This window comes from Aspergillus welwitschiae (assembly GCF_003344945.1).
Source record: "Aspergillus welwitschiae strain CBS 139.54b unplaced genomic scaffold BDQ94scaffold_3, whole genome shotgun sequence".
In the NCBI taxonomy this organism is placed as follows: Eukaryota; Fungi; Ascomycota; class Eurotiomycetes; order Eurotiales; family Aspergillaceae; genus Aspergillus; species Aspergillus welwitschiae.
Genome location: NW_020798697.1, coordinates 1,204,768 through 1,227,778, shown reverse-complemented (window position 1 = coordinate 1,227,778; position 23,011 = coordinate 1,204,768). Strand labels below are relative to the sequence as shown.

Here is a 23,011-nt window from a genome sequence, read left to right as displayed (position 1 = left end):
CTACTAGTCCTTTGAGTCTAGTACTACCATGCGGGGTGTGGCATCCATGCACGGACCCTGGTCGCAGCAGGCGCCAAACCGATAGCGATGGGAGAATGATGCGAAGTTACTCAGCGACTATTAAAAAGGCCTCATTACATAGCATCGAATCGAATCTCTGTTGTTCGGGAAATCGAAGACCAGACAGTGGAGCACAGAGAATTACAGACCATATACTATGGAGCTTTGTTTTACCCTATGATCTTGTCATCTGAAACGTTGTAATCGAGACAGCCATCGTAGAACAAAAAGTCCTCTGCTCCACCCATTGATTGCAACTAAGCCTGGACTTCTTGCATCATGTTGCTAGTACAAGAGTACTATGGTCACTGTGAATAGACGGAAGTTTTGATTAATTTGCAGGTGAGGGACAATGCTGGTTACCGTTATTACTTATATATATCATTACTTTCCCCGGGGAGGTTCATTCTGACAGGAGTCAAAATACGGCAGAACTACCGAGAATAGTAACAGCTTCAAAATCTGATGTTCGTACCAGACCAGGATGTGAAATCATGTGAAAATTCCGATTCTCTACAGTGAGCATCAAAGACACCTGGATATTGACTCAATATGAGATAGAAAATCAAGAAAACATTTATGCTCGATATAGATTAAAATGAAAGCCAAAGTTTCAACAACAAGCGTTAATGGTGTAGCGGTAACATTCAACCCTTCCACTCCTCTTGTGAGGTTGAGCTCTGGGTTCGACTCCCAGTTAACGCACAAACATGATTTCTTTTTTTCTAATTCCACCAGCATATTCACTCTAATTTTGCCGGTTACATGGGTATCACCTCGATAGTTGCCAAGTATGAAAGAATAGCACTCACCATCCTATGTACAGCTCAATTTGGCCCTCTGAATAAAGTACAGTAACAGCCTGCCAAAGCCATTGACTCAGGTACATGTCCGACCGAGTGACCGCCTCCCATGTTACCGATTTAGCCTAGCGCCCCACCCTTATCCAGAGCCGCACGTGATCTCGAAAAAGGCCGCCCCTCCAATCTCCAGAAATAAATATTGCACTCTACCAACACCCCTCTCGACATCGCATATCTTTTATTGCTTGCAAAAAGCACAGTCTCCCACTATGGCGCGTGTCCGCCTCGCCCCGCTCTCCACGCTCACTCAAACCCGCTACGTCCTGCACCTCTCCGACGGCAAACGCCTCGTCCTCTTCCGCCTCCCCACTATCGAGACGCCGAAAACCAAAGACAAACCCCGAGCGCGCAATGACGCCAACGGCTGGTCCTACTACGCCATGGAAGCGGAATGTCCGCATGCAGGCGGCCCGATGAAAGATTCCTCCATTGACATCGAAGATTCAGCGTATATTGTGTCTTGTCCATGGCATGCGTATGATTTCAATGTCGAGACGGGAGAGTCGAGTGTGGGGATCAAGGCGTGCACGTTTCCTGTTGACGTGGGTGACGAGGATATGGTGGTTGTTGAATATACTTCTGAGAAATTGGGAGAGGGAGTGGAGTTGGCGAAGTTGGAGGCTGTGAGTGAGCAGATGAAGTTGAAGAAGAGTGTCAATGGTGTGAATGGTACGACGACGACAAATGGAGCGGACGATAAGACTGAAACTGCGCCGATTCGATATCTTGATGATAATGCGACGGTGTGTGAATGGTGTGCGCACATTCTGAACACTTCGAACCCGGAACATAAGATCGAGTTGACGGCGCATTTGTTCAAATTGTTTACGGAACGGGAGGGAACAGATAAGCCTATGGTTATTGGGGATAGGACCAATGTCGACCTTCCAGATTTACCGCCTAGGGATGGCGTGAAGGATGTAAATCGGCAGGCAGTTCCGAAGCCGGGCAGAGGTGGTACGCAAAAGAGCAGGATTAATATGTTGCATGCGCTGGCAAACATTGAACAATGGGCGATCGATCTGGCGGTCGATATCTGTGTGCGGTTCGCGAAGTTTCAGACGAACTCGGCTGATGCGCTGGGTCTTCCTCGGGCGTTCTTCCACGACTGGTTGAAGGTCGCTAACGACGAGGCGAAGCATTTCTCTCTCCTTCGGACCAGGCTGGAGGAGCTTGGTTCGTATTTCGGTGCCCTTCCGGTCCACCATGGACTGTGGGACTCTGCGACCGTGACAGCCCATGATCTGCGCGCTCGGATCAGCATTATTGCGTTGGTGCATGAGGCGCGCGGTTTGGATGTGAATCCAGTGACGATCGATAAGTTCCGCAAGGCTGGAGATGGGGATAGTGTTGACACGCTGGAGATTATCCACAATGATGAGATCACCCATGTCACGACAGGTCATCGCTGGTTGACCTGGATTTGTGCCCAGGAGGAGACGGACCCTGTGCAGGTGTTCCGGGGTAATGTGCAGAAGTATTTCCGTGGGCCGTTGAGGGAGCCGTTCAATACAGAGGCTAGACTGCAGGCTGGTCTGGATAAGAGCTATTATGAGAATCTCTCGGGGTACGAGGGAATTCAGCCTGCTTGATCGCTCCCTGACTCGCAGCTCAATAATGGAAAGCAGTTCAGTCGCTTGATCCTCTGGAGTTAGCTACTCCTCCAGCAAAGATGGCGAACTGCACAGAGTCCTTGTCAACCCATGCGCTTGCTAGGACCCCTCCACTGCCGGTAACCTGAGAATCAGAGATGGTCATACCGCTGAATGAATGTTGCAGACACAATCAATGACAGGCATAGCACTTCGTCACTCTGATAGATCTTGACAGAAAGTGCACCTGCCAGAGGGCCAAAGCACTGTGACTTGGCAAGTAGGGTGACAATCAGGAGTGCTGTGCTAACCGCACCCATAGCGAAGGCGCATGGTCCCAGGTACATAATTGTGGGACTCGTGCGTGGGTCAATGGGACATCAGTTGTGTTCGCAGATGACAATATTTTAAAAGCATGTTCTAGAACCAGAAACATTACGAAAGATACCCCACATAGACTGGACCAAAAGTTTTAAAAAATTCAACAATTATTCCAAATGAATTCCTATACGTCTATCGTAACAGTCAAAGCTCGTAAGCTCATTAGATCGTCAACGTCCCCGTCAACTGGGTATCAAGCACACTCTTCCCCACATAAACCGAATAATCACCCTTCTGCAATCCCCAAGCTTGGTTCACCACATCCCATGAACTGAGATCCCGTCTCGTCAAATCAAATTGGACCTTCGTGTGTTTTCCCGGCTGGATAAGCTTCTTCTCGAAGCCACGGAGGACCTTCGCTGGACCACCAGGGATGCCCAGATAGAGCTGAGCAACTTCCGCCGCAGCGACAGAGCCAGTGTTTGAGACCGAGCAGGTAACCGTAGCCACTACATCCCAGAGGGCGGAAATACCGCCTTCCTCGATGGTAGAGTTGGGAGGTAGGTAGTCAGTGTTCACGCCGCTGTGGACGGAGATCTTGAGACCGGAGTAATCGAACGTGGAGTAGGTGAGACCATAGCCGAATTCGTAACGGGGAGTGATGTTCTTCTGCTCAAAGGACTTGTAATCGATATAGACACCCTCAGTGAAGTTGTCTTGTGGGTAATACAAGTCATTGGTTCCGGATGGGACGACCGGGTTCAGGAGGGCACCGTAGTCCGAGGCGTTCTTGGCGACGGTGTAGGGAAGACGGCCAGAGGGGGATTGTTTGCCGTACATGATCTCGACGAGGGCGCGACCACTGTCTTGACCGGGGAGATGGCCGTAGATGACGGCAGTGATGTTGGGGTTCTCGACCCAGCGGTCGACGAGACGGATACCGGCGTTGTGGATGATCACCATGGTGTTGTTGCATTGGGAGGCGACATTCTCGACCAGAATGTCGGAGTAAGGGTCGGCCACGTACGGACGGTCCCAACCTTCAGCCGCGGCTTCGTTGATGAAGACGAGACATGCGTCACTAGCGGGGTTCACGACTGGAGACTGAGAGGCAAAGTCCCAGGCGAGGAAGGTGTTGTCTTCGTAGGCTTGGCGTTGGAAGGCATCGAATGGCGCGTCGATGTAGGATGGAGTGCTGGAGCCGGAGCCACCCCCGGAGATCATGGTACCATTCAAGGCCACACCAGGGCCATTTTCGGAGGGGTTGGTGCTAGAAAGGAACAAGTATTTGAGGTGAGAGGGGTCCACGGCGGTGCCGTTGGGGTAAGTTAGAGCGTTGTCGAGGCCCATGGTCCAGAGACTCCAGGACAGATCATCCATGGTATTGCGTTGCGCGGCGATGGCATCATAACCGAAAAGTGACAGGATCTTGGGCTCCTTCAAAGGCAAGGCGTTGCCTGTGTTTTTGACAAGGACGTGGCCTTCGATAGCCCCCTGGAGAATAGTGGTCTTGGAGGCAGGGTCGCGAGCGTCAACTGGTACATGGGGTTCCAGGAGGCTGATAGGCATGCCAAAGCCGGGGTCTTCTAGCTCTGCATACTTGTACCAGGCAGCGACGATGCGGGTTGCCATGTCATCGAGACGCGTGGACGAGAGCGATCCATTACGGACAGCCAACGATAGGTTGCCGTTCTCCCAGTAGACAGAGTCAGGCATGACCAGGTCAAGACCTGCCGCCGCACTGGCAATACCCGTGTGCTGGGCATTCCAGTCAGAGACGACGAAGCCTTGGAACCCTAGTTCACCCTTGAGCAGACCGTTCAAGGTCTTACTGTTTTGACATCCATAGCTGTTGTTGATGCGATTGTAGCTGCACATGACGGCACCCGCACCAGCTTTGACTGCATCGTGGAAGGGCCACAAGTAGAGCTCGTGGATAGTTTTATCATCAATGTTGGATGAGACGGACTGGTTATAGCTGTTATCCAGTAGTTGTGGAGTGTTGCGGTTCGTCTCCTGCTCGTTTCCAATGAAGTGCTTGACGCAGGCAATGACGGACTCCTGCAGACCACGGATAGTGTTCTGAACAAGGGAGCCAGAGAGGTAGGGGTCATTGCTATATCCTTCCCAGTTGCGACCACCCCGAGCCATGCGGCCCAACGGGCCTACAACAGGTCCAAGAGCAACATTTGCTCCCTTGCGCTTAAACTCTGCACCCATATAATGAGCGTGTTCATAGGCGAGGTCACGGTTCCACGAAGCCCCAATATGGAGACCAGAGGCGTAAGCGTTGACCATGTCAGTTCCACGTACACCGCTTGCTGCATCTTGGAGACACATTCCTGGGTATCCCAGTCGAGGAACACTGCCAGTCATTCCGGAACAGCCATTTGTCGTAGACGTATGACCATATGTGATGTTATTCTTCTCATCATCGGTCATCTGTGCCACGAGAGACTTGGCTTTAGTGAACGCCTCTTCCCAGTCTCCCAATCCGCTTGTTTCAGCTAATGAATGGGTTAGCTTTGATCGTGGCTCTCGGGGGTAGACTGACTTACGGGTGGGATAAACAGGCTCTGAGCGTCCATAGGACCAGAAGTGTTCTAGCTCAGCAACATCGACTGTTCGCTTTTGTACTACAGCGGCATCTGCCAGCTGCAATGCAGCCGCATAAAGAGCGAGTGACACCTTCATATTCTCAAACTCACTGCGAAAGATTTCGTTGACGGCGAACTGAAAGACATCCTAAGCGAATATCTGGGTCTTTATATACCCACGAGGCACTACCAAAACATCCCACTGTCCGCTCCAGAATCCCCCATGGGTCAACCCCATTCCTCCCGTATTCCGGCCAAGGCTTTGTAAATTCTCGGCAATGGTTGAGCATGATGACGGTGGCATGGACCGTACGAGAAACGTGAAGAATGAACGGCCTAGGGTTTCGGGTCAATCTCGGCATGATAGCCAATTAGACGCTGTACTGAGCGTGACATTCGTGGGGTTAGCTTGCATAGTGAACAAGTCGCGTGGCCGAAATCGGTTCCCTGTCGGCTCCACGAAGTCGGTGCTTGAGTATGGAGCGTTGAATTGCGGGGACTCCACACTCGGAATAAGCGAGACCTCCGCGTTCTGCACCCCAGAACGGGAAAACATGACGAGGATGCCGGCAGAATTTCGGCAGATTGTACCATCATGTTGGGTTTGCAAGCACGCCAAGTGAAGCTAGCTGTGGTTAGGCCGTTTGTGCCATGGTCTTCTTAATAACTGCTGAACCTTATTTGCTTCTCATACCTGTCCAGAGCCATGTCATTCTCCACGGGGATGCGAAGAAAGGTGGGGAGACACGCATGCCACATGACATGACAAACGAATGACTAACTGTGGTCAACTAACTAACTAACTATTCGGAATATGTATCTTCCCTCGTGGGGGCCGATAGATGGGATTCGGGTTCGATTGGAAGTTTCCCGAGAGAAGAGTAAGTTTAGTGTCAAGAGGGAAAGCAAAGGAGGAAGAAAGATTCCTTGTGTCCCGCTTCTCCCCGAACTTGCGGATCCCGTGGTCAGGATCAGGTGATTGCGAAAATGGCACAACAACCATAAGCTTCTTCTCTCTTTCTTCCTTCTTCAGGAACTTGTGGTAGAAGAGGATAGTCTATGGTTGCTACTACGCTCTCCCATCCCTCCTAATCCAGCACTCGGATTCCCACAAAGTCGGCTCCATAAGATTGAAATCCCTCGTCACCCCCCACATTTCCAACTACCACCTCGTTTAACCCTTCCTTCCAGCCACTAGTCAGTAGTCCTAAAGTCGCTGTATCCCACCATCCCAATCCCGGACCGAACAGCTCGCTATGTCTTCCGCTCAGCGGCACTTCGATCCTCACCGGATCCTCGCTGTTCACCGTCACGGTCAAGTTCCGAGAGTTGGACCCCCAGCCCCAGGACGAGTCGAAGGCAATATCATTATTTATCCAGTCAATCTCCAGATACTTGCTCCCACTGGTAGTCGCGGAAATCGTTGCTTTGGCAGTGCCACTGGGGCTGATGTAGCCAATCTTTGAGCCAACCGGCTGACAATAACCGCTCCCACACGTAGTCAGCGTGGTAGACCCGGCAAGGGTAAAGTTTGTGCAAGGGTAGTACGTTCCATTGGGAGGTGTGACGTGAATGGCGTCAATAGGTATGGAAGTGTTGATGGTGATTGTGTTGGAGGACCCGGCGGTAAGAGGAATCTCGGCGGAGACTAGCGTGGACGATGCGGGGACCTGTGCGGATATTATACTCTGGTTGGCATTTGATCCGATGGTGATAGTTTCTGTTGAAGAAGCTGGCTGCGAGAAGTGGACGCTAATGATGTACTTGGCACTGGTTGTCATGGCGTAGACGTTTTGGAAAGTCGTCGTTTGCCTAAGACGTCAGAAGCATGTCTGTTGGAATGAGGACGAACATACCCAAAAGATACTCCGAAAAGTCCTCGCGGATACACTCCGACAGCAGTCGTATTCTGTAGTTCGAGTAGCATCGTGCCATGGCCGGCTACTGTCGCCGTGTAGGAAGTAAGCACATCCTGTGCAGTAGTGCCGTCCCAAATGTTCTTCACCGTCCCTGCATGTTGGAGCCCAACATCCGGCAAATTAAGGGTCAGGTCCCTGCTTTCATTCTGCCAATTGATGACCGCAGCCACTGTCCGACCATTCGACAGCGGCCCACTCCATACCTCATAGCCCTCTTCGGTCCAGCGCCGGCGTAGACTCGCACTCTTCCCCAGTGCATCTTGATTGAATGATATGACATCCTTCTGTTTCAGAACTGCTAGCGACGCGTCATTTATGGCAGTGAGCTCATCCTTTAAGGCAGCGCCGATTATCAACGGGCTCTTGAGAATGGCCCAGAGCGAAAAGTGCGTCTGCTCCTCTGGAAGAGAAAATATATTGTTCCCCACTTCAAGCATGTCAAGGTCCGGCCATTGGCCCGGGCCAGCAACATCTGTTTGTGGAGCTGCCTGGTTTATGATGCGGAAGATTGTCCGCCAGTCAGGTATGATGTCGTTCCCAATTCGCCAAGAATGACCGAGAGCAGGGGCCCAATTCGCGGGGAAGCTGATACCCCACTCGCAGATCTGGAATAGAATGGTTCGATTTTGCTGCAATAAAGCATGAGACATGTTGGCGAATCTGGGCTCCGGGGAGGTACTGGGCGCGTAATTGACGTTAGGGTAGCCAGTTGCGGCGTCGGAGTAACAATTGTCGTCTAGTAAGCCCATCAGAGAGTATCCCCAAGCGCGTTTCTATGAACATACATTTGAGAGATTCCACATTCCACGAGGCAAATGTTCTGGCATCTTGTTCTTCGTGGTCTGCGGCGCGCGATTAGCAGTCCGCATTCACGTCTGTCCATGATGGTTGGCATACACAGGCTTCCTGTCTCATTCGGCGGACTTCCACATAACAGAATCCCGGAATCCTGATACACGCCGAATAGGAGACCTAGATCATGGAGGAAATCACCCATAGCCGGGAATCCTTGAGGGAACAGGGTCTCGTTCCACGTCAAGGATCCGTCAGGCAGCCGGTCTGCGACTGTCCAGCCGCAGTCCGTCGTGACATATCGATATCCGAGAGAGGACAAGCCTAAGTCAACCAATGCTTGTGCATTGGACTGAACGATAGTCTCGTTTGGGGAGCACGAGTAATGATTGTACGTGTTCCATCTGCGCGACTGTATCAGATTTGTATATGGACAAGGCATGCTCGGCCTACCCCATTTGTGGTGTCAATGCTAAGCCATCTTGCAGACGTGGCTGTAGAGATACGCTGGTTACTACACTGCTTAGTGCAGCATACAATATGAAGTGAAGCAGCATGATTTGCGACCCCGGCTGTCAGTACTGTAGGCGCTGGACCATGAGTTTGCGTCAAGTGCGGGGTGCGTCTGCAGACTATTTATACTCATGCATTTAACCGATGTCCCCGGCCTGAAGACTCGGACTTAATGTAGCTCTATTTAATTAACCGGGAACAGAACCTTGCATCGTCGGTTAACAGGTTTGAATATTGTTACAATTTCAAATGTCGCCGACCCTTCAACTGCTCTGAGATTCTTGTATTTGACGATAATTATGCTTTCACCCCACGACCATCTGGCGAAGACAGGATGTGTAAGCGAAGCTGTACTCCAGCTTTTATTCATAGTATATTAGTCTTCTGTTCGGATATCTTGGTTTGTGCATTCTGTGCTTTCATCGGTGGTAGGCCATGAGAGACAAGCGGTGCTGGGTGCTCCGAAATCTAAGTGTAATTAATGGAAAATGAGAATTGGAACAACTGAGAAAATATAGTAGTTTCGTTACATTACACAGCAATGGAAGGTGATTTGATGTCTGATTCAGTTGGAGCAAGCCAGTACGATATCTAGCCACACAGGAAGCAATTCAGACAGGCACAGGCTCTTTCTTTGGAAGCATATGATCCAGGAGCAATTTGCAATCAACCCTCAGGCAGGTAAGCACTACATGCAAAAAGTAGCTCTGCGTGCGTCTGGAGCTCATGCATAATAACAAATAGCTTATAAAAGAAAGACACCAGGAGATATATTTTGTCTGGAGAGCTTCGCGACGCTCAACGAGACATAATTCTCATTAAATCTAAGCAAGCACGGAGGAGTATCAGTAGGCGATCATTGCCAGGCAAAAGGCAGGGATTAGCAGACACCTACATGAACCAACCAGAAGTTGTACTCGAACAAGGTGTGGTTGTTCCACGAACTCTGTTTCTCGCCCTGGACCAACTATTCCTTAACATAGTCGACGAAGCGTAACCCTTGTAATAGAAGAGAATAGGTTTCGCTCTAATATACGTGTAATCGTTGAATAGTCAGACTGCGGAGTAGTTCCCGCCCGGGTCGGATCGGCAACTCCGCCATACAAAAGATGCCTCTTGCAGCTGTGACTTGTGCCAATAGTATTAGTTATGGTTTTATATAAGTATGTATCTAGATAAACTAGGCAGTAGGTTATTTTCTCGATTTAGGGAAATTTCCTGCCTATCATTCTCAGGTGTAGTAGATCGAACATCACTGTTCTCCAATGTCATCTGATACAGTGGGATATAATATGATAGTATAGGATATTTTAACATTGACTCACTATCTATGCATTTGACATACTCAACACCAAAATTTGGAGGAGTAGTAAAATGAGGTTTCGCCACTCCGAACGCCGTCGGACGGGGTTTGGTTATTTCACTAGCTGCATGACAAGGCACATCAACCACCTGGAAAGAAAACACCGTATGCCAATCAATAATTCTCCAGGAACTTAAGCCCATCTGCATTTGAGGTCAGCACGGTACCAGCTTTGTGATTGGGTGGCTCCATGCGTGAATGTAGAAGCACGATGGAAAAGTCACACCGCAACTTCATATGCGAGCATTGCATTCCAAATCACACGATTTATGTGTCATACAGTCATGCAGCATAGCTGAAAATCTAGACTTCCCGTGTCAAAATATTTCAACCAAGAAGGTTATATGATGTTGGCAGATCCTCATTTAACAGTCGCCCCAGATACGCGCCCTCATGGCTACCGAGTCTCTCAAGATCGCTCTTATTTATGAGCTTCGCGAGGCCTACAAGGCCCTCGGTTACTCAAATGCAGACTGCGACAGGTTCGAAGTCGGAGAAGCAGCCGAGCACATAGCTGCTGCTCTCAAAAATTTGGGGCATGAGGTTGTCCTTGTTCCAGACATCCATTCCCTGGTTAAGAGGCTAGCACATGGCGAGGGTAGTACATGGGACTTGGCATTCAATACCACGGAGGGCCTACATGGATTAGCTCGAGAAGGTCAAGTTCCCGCATTGTTGGAGGCCTACCAAATCCCGTTCACATTTTCGGATGCGGCCACGATGGCATTGTGTTTGGACAAGGGCAGAACAAAGGTGGGGTGCTTACAAGCTTAGTCTAACATAGGCGTTCTTTCAAGTGATTACCAGCTAACATACACTTGCTAGATGGTTCTTGAACACTTCAAAGTTCCAACTGCTCCGTTTGCAGTGATCCACTTCGATCATACCGCTGAGAAGACGCAGGTTTCATTGGACGAGATCCTGTCTATGATTCGCATGTCTCGTCATTCCGAAACGCTGCTGAGTCAATATCCGTTGTTTGTAAAGCCTCTTGCTGAAGGCTCTTCCAAAGGAATTGGAGCAACCAACAAAATCAAGAGTATTGAATCCCTATGTGGGGTGGTCAACTCTCTTCGAGATTCCAGCCCCTCATCGCTTGGGGTTCTCGTCGAGAAGTATCTTCCGGGCCGAGAATTCACTGTGGGCATCCTGGGAACGGGCGAGGATGCATGGGTGGTCGGTGTCGACGAGATCATATGGTGCAGCAAAGAGTCGACGAATTCTAACCCCGAGTCAGTAGAGTTCACAACTGAAAAATCGAAGTCAGCCGACGATTGGGCTGGAGAGGCCGATGAGATCAAGATCGGACGGGACGACCAGGAAGCTGACCTTGCCTGTCAAACAGCTCTTCGGGCATGGACTGTCCTGCGCTGCCGTGATGGAGGAAGAATTGATATACGGATGGATCACTCCTCTGGGTCGCCAGTCGCTCATGTCATGGAGGTAGGTGTATCGACTGAGATACATACTTGTCCTTGGCTCACCAGATTCAGATCAATCCCCTAGCAGGTCTTCTCCCACATTGGTCGCAGTTGCCCATGATCGCCGAACACAATAATGTCTCGTACAATGAGCTTATCGAATACATACTAAAGAGTGCTTTACAGAGGCGGAGGGGTCGGGTTCTGAACTGAAGGCATTTGCTGTTACGGGATAAGCTGGGTTCAGGACTGCGTAGGCGGAATCAGCAACAAGCCACTGTCGAAAGAGAATTCCTCCGTCAATACTTTCTTCACAAATGGCGAGCCAGTCTAATAACGTAATGAGCCATGCAAGCTGCCACTATACCTATTCGTGGCCTGGCCCAATGTAAGATTACCATACAGAAAGGGGAAGTCTCGTTGGGTGACTTGCCCCTATCTTTCAGCTTCTGGGATTCGATGAAAGTCAGGACTATATTTGTCTCACCCAACTATCAGCCTAGACTTCTAGGAACAAATGTCTTCAGCCGTGACCATCAGCCTAATCCGTACATAGAAGGAATAATGTCTGCCCGTAGACACTAGGCAAATAGTAGGAAACCTTCTACCATGTCTCGGGAAGACTTTACTGACCAAGTGACCAACATCTCTTAGGACAACAAAATTCAGCTCTGCACGACCCTAACCTGTTCTTTCCATGCCAAGAGGCTTCTTCGGGTTAAGAGCTTCTATTGGAGGGTGTCATGGTGCATGCCACATCTGCAAGCTCCAGTTGGTAGTAACTATGATGTAAACTGCCACTTCACAAGAGCCAGTTGAACAGCTTGACAATCCACCTAGGTGCAGCGACTCTTCATGGTGACAGACAGTCCAACTGCGATACGCGACTCGAAAGCCTTCTCAGGTAGCTGAGGGCAGAGAAACAAAGATGGGGTGGGTGGTTCTATTCATTGTTAGTGTCGCCTGGCATCGATCACTCGAAGGCTTGAATGGAAGTATCAATCAGGTCCTTGTTATTGCCAGTAGTTCTAATCACTCAAAACAAGGAACGAGTCTATCGAACTATGGCTATGTCGATCGCATCTCATCAGTGGGGATTTGTCCCACATCTTCAACGGTGTGGAAGGCCATCGGAAAGGGGGAGAGCCAGTCATTGCACCTCAATCACAGCCTCGCCGGTTGAATAAACGGTTAAATAGCTAACTAAGACAACAGTCTCACTTGCCGTTGGTTCCGAGGCTTCCCATTCCCAAGATGAGGCATTGTGGAGATCGCACCGCACCAATCCCTCAGTTCTATCCCATTGACACCCGAAGCCCCTCTTACCAGTCACATATTCTCCATCAACATGGCCTATATCACCCATATCAAGGCTGCAACATTCATGTATGTCTCACTGCTAACCCCTCCTACAGTCATCCCACATTCCCCGTAAGACACCCCTCTCAATCAATGACAAACTCATGGTGTCACCTCGGCCCGTCCGCCTCCCCCAGAATGAGACATGTCTGTATTAATGTGGGTCTCATATGCGCCGATCGATTTCCCTCGCCCATTGGAAGCGAATCCACTAAGTAGATTTCCTGCAATCACCGTTGTCGTTTCTCCGATGTCTCGCCAGGGGCACCCACATGGCCTCCAGCCACAGCCAATAATCTGGCCCTATAGACCCCGCCGTGTTAATTTTAGGTCACATAATTGCCATCGAGGGGGGACCCTGAAATTGAGTCTAAAGCAATCATATCCCGGCAGAAGATTCCATCGGACCAATCGCCCTTTCTGGGGGTGATGACAACATATTTGCTGTGCTGGGTAAGTAGGGACTGTTTGTGGGTTGAGACATTGTATATTGGCAGCTGCAAAGCAGTTGTTGCTAATTATGGTGCTGGTCGAGCGAGATGAAAGGTATAAAAGGCAGCTCGATGTCCTCGATAATCATTCCCTCATCATCACAACAAGTCTCTCACATCCTTCACATCCGATCAATTAACAAACCAACTCTTCTTCAATCTACATCAAACCATCCATCAAGATGCAGCTCAAGAACCTGATCTTCGCCGCCGCTACTGCCGCCGCTCTCCCGGCCACCGACGCCGCCACTAACGAGCCCTTCGGCGTCATCTCCATCCACTCCGGCTCCGGTGTTCAGTATGCTCCTTTCAACGCCGCCCTTGGCAGCATCTTCGCCGGCCTGAAGAGCCAGAACGCTAGCTGCTCCAACCCCCAGGACCAGACCGCCACCTTCTTCCTCGACGACGGTGCTCTCTACCTGTACGACCAGTCTGCGACTCCCCAGGAGCTCTACGTTGACCGCTCCGGCATGGGTATGTTTATCCTCCTTCCTAGCGTGCAATAAACAAGTACTTTATGACTGACGTGGATATTTGTCATAGGCCAAGGCGTTATCGGATACACCACCGGCGCTCAGCCCGCCCCCAAGAACGCTGAACGCAAGGGCTGGTCCATCGACGCGAACAACCACCTGCAGTTCGGTGGAAAGGACCTGATTGCCTGCCCCAACAGCATCGAGGGTGCCTGGAGCATCTGGGCTGATGCTGGTGTTGCGAAGCCCGGCTACAACGAGGGCTGTGAGGGTATTGCTGCCCGTGTCGAGGTCAGCAAGAACCCCAACGTTTGCTCTTACACTTCCAACTAAGGCAGTACGGATGGATCCGCTGGATACTGCTTGACAAGATGCTTAGTTGGCTGGAAATCTTGAGTTCTGTTGTTTGTTTTGAGTTGTATTCATATAATATAGCGCCATATAGCGAAATCGTATCTATTTTTCTTCGCTGAAAGGTTTCTGAACGTGCTTTAGCTATCTTGAGTGATATGACGAAAGTAAAAGCTCTTCTGCATGAACATGCCTTGGCAGTGCCTGTCAAATAATCTATCCCCTCCCAAGACATCTTTTGTATCGACCGTAGTCCCTTCCGAACAAGCATTGGTATTTTTCTCAGAGATAGTAAATTCCCCCTCATCTATCGAGATGAAGCTAAGATAATCTTGACATGAATACCACAGCGAAACAAAACCTCGGATTGCTGTCCCTTATCTGAGGATCTAATTCACCACCGATACTCGTCAACGGCAGCTCGAGAACTATGGCTATGTTAACCACCGGTTTAAATTATTCGACCCCCATATAGAAGTCGCGCTCGTGTTGTGATTATTTCCCGCGAGATAACTAGTAGTTAAAGAACCTCACGATCCGTCATTCGAAGCCATATTCCAAGTCAAGGACAGAGACTATCCTCAAGATTGTCTGTACTTTGACAATGATCGACAGTAGTCTGCTAGTGAGATATATATTGATAATCAGATAACACTAGTGCGGAGTGCGTCAAGAGGCACAGTTGGATAGAAGGGACCTGGGACAATGTGCACATGCTGTTAGAGATGACACTAACGAAGCAACTAATAATCCAAAATCGCCTTTCCACATTGTATCTCAATCCCGACTGCTAAGCTTGGTTTACTGCTTGTGGCTTCGGCCGCTAAGTAGCAATCTGAACAGGCTGCATGCTCAAGAAAACTACAAATGTCCCGAAAGTCGTAAATTGAGGCATTAGCGATAATGGTTTCCGCTAATCAATGAATGGCAAAGAGACAAAAACCCACTGTGCCATTGATGGTGAAGTTGGGCTGAATCTAGATAAGATTACAAGGATGAAGACACGGGACATCCAGCCACCTGAGGCAGCGACATTTCCTGACTGAGGCATTCAGGGTCTCGTCAGATGACCATTAAATGACAGGACTCATTCTCGATCAGTAGCGGGACCGAGTGGCTTCAGGGCAACGTATGCTCTGCAAGATGAAACCGCAACAGCCAGCAAACAATCAGTCACCCTACGGTGCCTTCAAAATCCAACTATACCATTCTGGATGCTAACTGCATAGCCAGTTGCTTCTTAAGCGAATAATCCCACATCCCCGGATCCCCCGGAATTCATACAGCCCACCCTTTCCATCTACAGCCTAGTTGCACTGCGCTTTCTCGAAGGGTCGACGAATCCGCACTCGCGAAATCCCTAAATGGCAATTACACACATGAAACGCTCTTCGTCAGACTACTACCGAAGCCAAGGCAATGACCCGACAACTCCGACGATCCTCTCCCATCCGGGCCGATATACCAGACCAGTGTACAACATTCACGACTGTCACAAGCTCAGGACATTCGGATTAGAATTCAATAATATAGTGATGCCTGTGAGCACAGAACCCAGTGGTATTCACAACAGACACCCTCTCCATTGTGAGCAGGCAGAACCCAATTTCCAGTCATGCGGTGGCAACTGGTCAAAGCCACAACCGCAAAGTGAGCGAATCGGGATGAGAGCCAGTTCCCAACCCGACGGACGAACCAGGATGTTTCCAAGATTCGGAGTCCGCGGAAAATTTCTATTTCGATAGTGGCAGTACAATCCCAACAACTTACTGTGTACTGGGATACTCACACTTTGACTGTGGTGAACAGTTACTGTGAACCAGTAAGGACAGCCAAGCCGCGCCACGCCACAGCCACAGGTACTAACTAACAAGAAACAAGATGCAAATAACCTCACCACAACATAAGCCAAGCCAGGCCATAATAATTCTACGATTACATGCAGGCTAACAAAACAAACAATCAACCAAACCAAAAACCAAAAAAAGCAAACGTCATCAGGCAACACCATTCCCACTCCAACCGCACTAGGTGCCCCGTTTTGGTCCTATTCTCTCCAGGTTCAAACTTGACCAAGGCCCTGCCCTGAATTGCGTGGACCCAAGAAATCGTATGTCCTCATAGTGGAGCCACGATGCCGTGTTCCGTCGAATACCGATGGCTCGACCATCCACTTTGCAACATGCGACGCAATTTCATTCGCGGGTTGCCTCGTGGATCTCATTGCCACGGTGGCTAGGCACTTGTCCATAGGGTGCTATTCTTATCCGTTTCGAGGGGAATCGATGGTAATTGCCCTGGTGATCCTTATTTGAGCCTCTGGGGTTATAAATACTTTGCTTTTCCTGCTCTATCCAGCCTTCTTCATTATCTCTAATCAATCATATCTACATCTACTACTTTTCTCATACTTCGGTAGTCTTATCTACTTATCATACTACTACTACCAAACCTAAATCTACCACACTACATACATACAAAACCTTCCACACACACTATACAAACCAACAACCACCACCAACACATACTCAAAATGAAATACGCTCTCTCTACCATCCTCCTCACCACCCTCCTCGCCACCCCCTCCCTCTCCACCCCGGCGCCAGACGTCGTCAGCGACGCCATCGGAGTCGCTCAAACAATCGTCTCTGGCGGTGAATCCGTGGCAACCAACATCGCCAACGACGCGACCTCCATCGCCTCAGACATCAGAACTGGCGGCGGCGCAGCCTACTCCTCCCTGACCTCCGACGCCGGGGACGTGGCCTCGAACGCCGAATCTTGGGGCACGTCCGTGGCGTCGAATGCGCGGTCTGATGCGTCGGCCGCGGCATCGGATATCAGATCTAAGGCGTCGGATGTCGCCTCGGAGATTACCTCGAAATGGGAGAGCGCGACGACCTTGACAGGGTCGAATGGCCAGCCGACGAGTACGGAGACGGTTAGTGGGAAGACGACGCTGACTGCTAGCACGGCGAGTGCGACGGGTACGAGTGCTAGTGGATCCAGTGCTAGTGCGACGAGTTCGACGAGTGAGGGCGCGGGCGTGGCTATGGCGACGCCCGGAGTTGGGTTGGGGATTGGAGTTGCGGGTGTCGCGGGTGTCTTGGGGGTTATGGCTGCTTTGTAAGGGGGTGAGTTGGTAATGATGGAGTGGGGGGACAGATTGTTTGATGGGTAATGGATGGGTCCATGATTGATACCAATGTATATGATGTTTTGATTCAGATTATAACATATCAAGTTGTTTCATTCTTGTCTATTAGTATTGGTATCTGTTCGAAGAAGTTGGTATGTGTAAACTATTATTAGTAGGAAGCACCAGTATGCGCTTCGTCCCTCTTCTCTTCCGTCTCTGACTCCGTCCTCTCCTCTTCCACCCCGTCCACTGTCATCTTCGGCCCTGTGTACCACTTGCGCGCGAACAGGAAGTAGTATGTCATGCAAGCGACCCACACGAATCCGTTAATGACGATCGTGTAGTTCATATCGGATGCTGCATCGAATCATATTAGCATAATTCCCACCAAATAAGGAGGTCTTGATCTCCATGAACGCAAAGGAATGGAATATACGTACGACTCGGATTCGGCCCCGTCGTTGGGAACATCGACAGCATCAACCCAAAGGCCAACCACAGCACCGCAACAATAGCAATCGGACGGCTCATAAATCCCGTATAGAACTCGCCCGGTCTGAAGCGCTCCTTGCCCCAGATCAAGCGGCAGAGGATGGGCGTTGCCCATGCGACGTAGTTACTGGCCACGAAGAGCGAGAAAAGTGCGTTCGCTGCGACGGAGTTGATGAGGCAGAGTAGGCCGAAAACGATGCTGACTGCTACGAGGCCGCAGATGGCGCGCACGGGCTGGTAGCGGATGCGATGACTGACGTGGCGGAAGTAGTTCGAGAAGGGGAGAGCGCCATCGCGGGAGAAGGCCCAGGCTTGGCGAGAGGCAGCGGTGATCTGTTTGTGTTATTAGTGTTAGTTGGGTTGGGGATGTTGAATCTGGGAAAAAGGGGGATGGGCGGGCATACCAAGCTCAGGCCAATTAGGAATTGGATTACGATCAGCACACCCATAAATCCGAGCGCGCCCTTTTTGCCTAGTGCCTCGTAGTAGACCTGGGCCATGGGCTGGCCGAACACGGAGTTAATTGTTGCGTTGACGTCCTGGTTCATCACTGCAGCTATAATGCTCAGGACTAGGAACCCGAACACACATGCGCATCCGGAGGACCAGATGATTCCTAGAGGAACCGCCTTGGCGGCGTGTAGGGCTTCCTCGCTCATGTGCACACATGAGTCAAAGAATCCGATCGACCAGATTGGCGCGAGGAACGCTAGGATGAAGTTCCACCCTGTTGGCCATGTACTCTCGTTGTCCACGTGCCCAAAGACCCAAGTGCCCGGGTTGAGGGACTCCCCACGGGTGACTTTGCCGACGGGCAGAGCGATGACTGTAGCGATGATGATGGCAATGTTGATGAAGATGCAGAACGTCTGGATACGGGGCATGATTGGTCCCGAGTAGACGCTGACAACGGCGTGAACTAGGATGAGACCGACATAGACGCCGTAGATGGTGCCGTTGGAGGCGGAATAGGTACCGTCGCGGGTGATGGAGACGCAGGCGAGAATCATAAGCGCGAGGGTGTCTGGCAATTAGCAGCAAATCACTCTTAGGGGGTGAGTGAAGGCTTACAATCCACGGAGCAAATTCCGCCAATCAGGCCCAGCGTGTTGCTGTAACCAACCAGGAAGCTCAACACATTTTTATACTTCTTTCCAGCAAAGTAGTGCGTCCACCAGTATAGACCACCAGCTGTAGGCATTGCCGATGCCATGTCGGCCTATATTGTTGTCTTAGCATGGCTTGGCATGTACTAAAGCGAAGGTCCACATACCAGGGCTAATCCAACGAAGAAGATCAAGATACTTGCGGTAAACCAGCCCTGCATGATGTTAGCTCGTGCCACGCGAGCTGTAACCCCATATGCATATACCCACCCAGATCATCCCTGCAGGCCCGGCCGGTAAGGAAAACGAAAGTGTAGATGCGATTGACGGCACTAAACCCATGATACTGAATGCGACGGCGAATATTTGCACGGTGGAATACTGGCGACGGAGTTCCTGTTTGTAGCCCATTTTGGCTGACACCTGTTAGCATGGGCGTCCCTGACCCTCGTCCATGAACAAATCGGTCGCAGACTCACCTAGTAGTTGCGAATCTCCGGGATCCGAGAGTCCAGCTTCCTCCGCGCCAGAGTTGGCCGAGACGGCCGTAGGGGATGCCTTTGCGGCCATTGTCCCGGGATGGACGAGCAAAAGTGAGATCGAGCGGAATGGGGGACACCACGAGGTCGTCAAAGGAGGCAAAAGGGTCAAAAAGGATTGAAGTCGAGGCCAGTCACGGGGGAGAAAGCAGCAGTTATAGGGATCGGATTGAGTTTGCCAAGCAACGGATTAAACCTTCTCGATCCTCGACTTCTTCAGCTTCGGATCAGTTTGGCTGTCAAGGTCTGTGACACCAGACAATCCGGTTGCAAGGGAAAGAGACTAGGAAGAAGACAGGAAAAGCTCCTCCCGGTAGCCGCCAGGACATCCCTGGAATTGCTAGCAACCTTCGTGTGTCGTGCGCCGGGGTTGCAGGTCGCCCTTCCACGGACCTCTTGTTGCATCTCCTCACTCCGGCTGGCCCCCCACATGGGGGGAAGTCGTGGGTCGCCGATCATCGGGATGGCAAGATTGGATTGTGTGCCACTGGGCACTTCTGCAAGGCATAGAAATGAGAATGGGCAACGTCAAGGAGCAAGATCGGCTGCTGGAACCTGATTGACAGCCTGGTAAGCTGGCTGTCATCCAAAGTATACTCAAATTATCTTTTTTTCCCATCACCAAAGTATGAGCTTAACTTTCTCTTTGTCTCCTTCCTGCAGGAATGATGATCTGGAACCAGTGCTATAGACTGCGCTGGAGTCCGCGCAAAGGAAATCCCGCCGAAGACAGGATGGATCCACCGCCCGGCCAGGAGGTGAGACCAATGGCCATCCCGTTCCCTGGAATTGGCGGCAGCACTAAACAGCCACTGGCAACTCTAGAACTTCGCTTGTCACTGGCTCGATCGTTGCGCCCGCAGATTGAGTGTCTGCAACTGCGTCGGATGTATTCTCCTACATGGCTAGTTTGATGCTAGCGAAGCGTGCTAACGGCTGAACACGGAAGCCCTTACTCTCCTACGCACGATATCGCTCTAATTTAGTATCGTATACTAGTCTAGAATCTATTAGTTGTGGTATGCACGTAATAGTTAGTAGTCTAGTAGCTATTGTTAGCGAGGCAAAGCCAGCCAGCCAGTTTTGCCCGGTCGGAGATGACCCGCGCCCACTTGCTTGGGTCGACTCAAACTTCAGTCATCAGTGCGCGCTTCTACATCTCCACTCGGAGGACGCCGCTGAACCATGAACTAAAAGTTAGTTCGACTGTCTACCAAACTGTTGCGAAAGTCTTTCCAGGTCCTGATAGTCCACTGAAGTGCTGCCTGGTTGTTTCCAAGTGCCATGACGTCCCCATGCGGTGCCGATCGAAAGCTATTAATTGCTATTTACGTCTGTGCATAACTACGTAGTACTAGAAGAGCTACTCTACTACAGCTGGTGGTGAAATTTAGTCCAACATAAAAGATCGTAGAAATAATCATCATGATATTGAGATCGATCAACTGCTTCGCTAAGATTAAAGCCACTGGAGAAGAAGACAATTCCAGATAATGCAAGGCTCCCCTGATCGAGATGCAAACTCCATGTCGCCAAACGAGACCCTATTGCAGTCGCTGCTGTTCACATCATTATTACAGGGTATCTATGTGCCACTTTTATCGTACAGTCTATAATACATGAGAAGGGAAGTCGCGGGGTCTTGCCGCCGCCCGTCATATCCTTAACGTCCCTCAAGGACCTTGAGAACCAGCTCGTATGTCCCGATGGTGATTGCTGCCGACGGCACGGTGCGGAGAAGGTGTGCCGTCAATCCTCCATACAGCGCGATCACCCCCTCTTCCTTCAAGATCAACCGCGCACACTGGAGGATACTAGTATACTTCTGGCGACCGTCCGCCATCGGAGCCTGTCGAAGCCGAGTACGGATAACCTGCAAAGTGTCAGAAGATGCATATGCTGAGATCCTCGACGCGTCAACTCACCTCATGGGGATACGCGATCAAGCAAGCAAACAGCTTCGACAATCCCGACGCTCCACTCAGAGCAAGGCCCTGAACAAACTTGTTCGAATCCGAGTTCTTATCCAAATTGACCTCCTTGGAAATAAGTCCCTTGATGCGCTCATACATGGCCAGATGCAGTGTGGTTTCGATTGTGCCCAAGTAGCTGGCCGTCAGACCTCTGTAGAGACCCTTGGGACCCTCTTGTTGCAGAATCTGCTTGGTACAATCCAGACTATTCTTGTACCGGCGAGCACCAGCCTTATCCAACTGAAGACGAGTTTTGACCACCCAAATAGGGTTGGTAGCTGAGCCCGTGGCAATACCAGCGCATGCTGCGGACATGGCATGTACCAGAGTAGTATCCTTGTCGCAACCCAAGATCTCCGGCAGCAGGCGTTTGCAGTTTCCGTATGTGTAGAACTTCACCGCACTGGCCGGGACGACACCCGTCAAGCTGGGTCCAAGGCCCTTGAACATACCCCGCCAGCCTTCAACACGATGGATAGAGAAGAGAATGCCGAACGTCTCGCGGAAATGGCGGATAGAAGTCCGAACGAATGACTGACGCACGTGCGCGTGTGTGGGAATTGAGCGGTTCACGCCCTGTGTCTGATAGTAATCGGTTTGCAACCTAGGAAGCACAAGATACGTTAGCATGCAAAGCTGGGTTGTTGCTTGAGTTGAAGGCTTATCCTACCGCGTGCGGAGAACATCAAGAGGACTCGTAACGATAGCAGTGACCATGCCGCCGGTACTTTCATAAAACGTCAGTATTCAGCTTCTCAATGATAGCATTGAATCAACTCACGCGCCAGCAACCAAATGATTCCATGATCCCAAGCTAGACACGCTGGCCTTCTCTTCGATTGCCTCCGTCGGCAAGGACGGCGGGAGCGGATCTCCAGACGCGCCTCCCGACTGGTGAGCAACAGGCTGCATCTTGCCGGAGTTGATGAAACAGTAAAATAACTTCCAATCTGCTCAGCGACACTTGAGTAACAGAAGACTCTAGGGGCCAGAGGAGAGATCGGAGAGTGCAGGAGAGATTAGCCTGGCCTGGGCAAGATCAGGAAAGTTTTTTTTGCAGGAATAAAATACCGAGCGGCGAATCCCAGGCGGTCTGGCCTTCCCCATCCAATCATGTGACCTGCCATCGAGGTCCATGGATATCCACTTTGTTACCCATTTGTGACATAGGTGGTTACCTTCCTAGATAGAAAGCTTGCCACTGATTATGTATTCATTGTCAAACTTCTGATATACAGTCCATATTCGAGGTATATGATAGTAACCCCTAGATTGACGTGTGAGCAACTCGCGCGTCAGGAAATACTGCTTACTCCGGAGCTGCCGGGGGAGGATCTGTCCCCGAATGCCTTAGTCAGGCGGCCCCACCCCGCGACGGCCCCACTGGCTTCCCCATTCAGGTCAGCTTTCAGGGCCTCAGGAACCCAGGGGAGAATGTAACGCTGGGGTTTACAGCGGACTCTTTCAGATACTCACGGAGAGCAGTTAGGATAGCGAAGTGATTTCACTTTGGAACAACTAACTTGAAACATACGGTAGAAGGTGTGTACGAGAAGAAAGAGACGATCAGTACTACCCAATTTCAACATAGAACTTGAATTGATTCGATGTCATTCATGAGTGGAATTAGTAGTATGAGACATGGTG

General features: G+C 50.5%; 9 protein-coding genes and 1 non-coding gene across 10 annotated transcripts; 5 read left to right on the top strand and 5 right to left on the bottom strand.

Annotated features, from left to right (window-relative positions):
• Positions 1 to 683: 683 nt before the first annotated feature.
• BDQ94DRAFT_t29 lies at positions 684 to 765 on the top strand. Its single transcript has one exon. It is a non-coding gene; the product is annotated as a tRNA-Gly (tRNA).
• A 315-nt stretch (positions 766 to 1,080) lies between these two features.
• On the top strand, positions 1,081 to 3,003 carry BDQ94DRAFT_135921 (Rieske [2Fe-2S] domain protein). Its single transcript, XM_026764779.1, has one exon. It carries the CDS (start codon positions 1,133 to 1,135, stop codon positions 2,513 to 2,515), a length of 1,383 nt encoding a protein of 460 aa, XP_026631266.1. The 5' UTR covers positions 1,081 to 1,132; the 3' UTR covers positions 2,516 to 3,003.
• A 16-nt stretch (positions 3,004 to 3,019) lies between these two features.
• BDQ94DRAFT_181548 (beta-glucosidase) lies at positions 3,020 to 6,030 on the bottom strand (the record flags this gene model as incomplete). Its single annotated transcript, XM_026773907.1, has 3 exons — positions 3,020 to 5,343; positions 5,395 to 5,524; positions 6,025 to 6,030. The coding sequence occupies 3 exons, from the start codon at positions 6,028 to 6,030 to the stop codon at positions 3,059 to 3,061; spliced, it is 2,421 nt and encodes an 806-aa protein (XP_026631265.1). The 3' UTR covers positions 3,020 to 3,058.
• Positions 6,031 to 6,521: 491 nt separating this feature from the next.
• Positions 6,522 to 8,586, bottom strand: BDQ94DRAFT_166435 (alpha-galactosidase D; the record flags this gene model as incomplete). The annotated part of the gene is made up of 4 exons (XM_026770547.1): positions 6,522 to 7,245; positions 7,290 to 8,088; positions 8,138 to 8,194; positions 8,250 to 8,586. The coding sequence occupies 4 exons, from the start codon at positions 8,584 to 8,586 to the stop codon at positions 6,522 to 6,524; spliced, it is 1,917 nt and encodes a 638-aa protein (XP_026631264.1).
• Positions 8,587 to 10,413: 1,827 nt separating this feature from the next.
• On the top strand, positions 10,414 to 11,654 carry BDQ94DRAFT_166434 (D-alanine--D-alanine ligase family protein; the record flags this gene model as incomplete). Its single annotated transcript, XM_026770546.1, has 3 exons — positions 10,414 to 10,773; positions 10,846 to 11,463; positions 11,514 to 11,654. The coding sequence occupies 3 exons, from the start codon at positions 10,414 to 10,416 to the stop codon at positions 11,652 to 11,654; spliced, it is 1,119 nt and encodes a 372-aa protein (XP_026631263.1).
• A 1,529-nt stretch (positions 11,655 to 13,183) lies between these two features.
• Positions 13,184 to 14,239, top strand: aspf34 (cell wall protein PhiA). Its single transcript, XM_026764778.1, has 2 exons — positions 13,184 to 13,765; positions 13,835 to 14,239. The coding sequence occupies exons 1-2, from the start codon at positions 13,474 to 13,476 to the stop codon at positions 14,095 to 14,097; spliced, it is 555 nt and encodes a 184-aa protein (XP_026631262.1). The 5' UTR covers positions 13,184 to 13,473; the 3' UTR covers positions 14,098 to 14,239.
• Positions 14,154 to 15,317, bottom strand: BDQ94DRAFT_135913 (uncharacterized protein). The gene is made up of 2 exons (XM_026764777.1): positions 15,063 to 15,317; positions 14,154 to 14,976 (listed from the first exon to the last, which is right to left on the bottom strand). Exons 1-2 carry the CDS (start codon positions 15,164 to 15,166, stop codon positions 14,859 to 14,861), a joined length of 222 nt encoding a protein of 73 aa, XP_026631261.1. The 5' UTR covers positions 15,167 to 15,317; the 3' UTR covers positions 14,154 to 14,858.
• Positions 15,318 to 16,507: 1,190 nt separating this feature from the next.
• BDQ94DRAFT_74676 (putative GPI anchored protein) lies at positions 16,508 to 17,334 on the top strand. Its single transcript, XM_026776446.1, has one exon. The coding sequence runs from the start codon at positions 16,649 to 16,651 to the stop codon at positions 17,243 to 17,245; it is 597 nt and encodes a 198-aa protein (XP_026631260.1). The 5' UTR covers positions 16,508 to 16,648; the 3' UTR covers positions 17,246 to 17,334.
• On the bottom strand, positions 17,101 to 19,494 carry BDQ94DRAFT_74705 (putative GABA permease (Uga4)). The gene is made up of 7 exons (XM_026776447.1): positions 19,332 to 19,494; positions 19,123 to 19,268; positions 19,020 to 19,067; positions 18,818 to 18,965; positions 18,151 to 18,770; positions 17,695 to 18,079; positions 17,101 to 17,611 (listed from the first exon to the last, which is right to left on the bottom strand). The coding sequence occupies exons 1-7, from the start codon at positions 19,420 to 19,422 to the stop codon at positions 17,424 to 17,426; spliced, it is 1,626 nt and encodes a 541-aa protein (XP_026631259.1). The 5' UTR covers positions 19,423 to 19,494; the 3' UTR covers positions 17,101 to 17,423.
• Positions 19,495 to 20,799: 1,305 nt separating this feature from the next.
• BDQ94DRAFT_135909 (putative mitochondrial carrier protein (Rim2)) lies at positions 20,800 to 22,399 on the bottom strand. Its single transcript, XM_026764776.1, has 4 exons — positions 22,146 to 22,399; positions 22,035 to 22,091; positions 21,317 to 21,968; positions 20,800 to 21,264 (listed from the first exon to the last, which is right to left on the bottom strand). Exons 1-4 carry the CDS (start codon positions 22,274 to 22,276, stop codon positions 21,055 to 21,057), a joined length of 1,050 nt encoding a protein of 349 aa, XP_026631258.1. The 5' UTR covers positions 22,277 to 22,399; the 3' UTR covers positions 20,800 to 21,054.
• Between the last annotated feature and the right edge of the window lie 612 nt (positions 22,400 to 23,011).

Coding starts and splice junctions, on each gene's coding strand:
- BDQ94DRAFT_135921 (XM_026764779.1), top strand. CDS start 1,133: ATGGCGCGTGTCCGCCTCGCCCCGCTCTCCACGCTCACTCAAACCCGC.
- aspf34 (XM_026764778.1), top strand. CDS start 13,474: ATGCAGCTCAAGAACCTGATCTTCGCCGCCGCTACTGCCGCCGCTCTC. Junction 13,766..13,834: donor CGTTGACCGCTCCGGCATGG/GTATGTTTATCC, acceptor TATTTGTCATAG/GCCAAGGCGTTATCGGATAC.
- BDQ94DRAFT_135913 (XM_026764777.1), bottom strand. CDS start 15,166: ATGCCTCAGTCAGGAAATGTCGCTGCCTCAGGTGGCTGGATGTCCCGT. Junction 14,977..15,062: donor ACTTCACCATCAATGGCACA/GTGGGTTTTTGT, acceptor GGACATTTGTAG/TTTTCTTGAGCATGCAGCCT.
- BDQ94DRAFT_74676 (XM_026776446.1), top strand. CDS start 16,649: ATGAAATACGCTCTCTCTACCATCCTCCTCACCACCCTCCTCGCCACC.
- BDQ94DRAFT_74705 (XM_026776447.1), bottom strand. CDS start 19,422: ATGGCCGCAAAGGCATCCCCTACGGCCGTCTCGGCCAACTCTGGCGCG. Junction 18,080..18,150: donor TCCTAATTGGCCTGAGCTTG/GTATGCCCGCCC, acceptor TAACACAAACAG/ATCACCGCTGCCTCTCGCCA. Junction 17,612..17,694: donor GACGGGGCCGAATCCGAGTC/GTACGTATATTC, acceptor GATTCGATGCAG/CATCCGATATGAACTACACG.
- BDQ94DRAFT_135909 (XM_026764776.1), bottom strand. CDS start 22,276: ATGCAGCCTGTTGCTCACCAGTCGGGAGGCGCGTCTGGAGATCCGCTC. Junction 22,092..22,145: donor AATCATTTGGTTGCTGGCGC/GTGAGTTGATTC, acceptor GTTTTATGAAAG/TACCGGCGGCATGGTCACTG. Junction 21,265..21,316: donor TGATCGCGTATCCCCATGAG/GTGAGTTGACGC, acceptor GACACTTTGCAG/GTTATCCGTACTCGGCTTCG.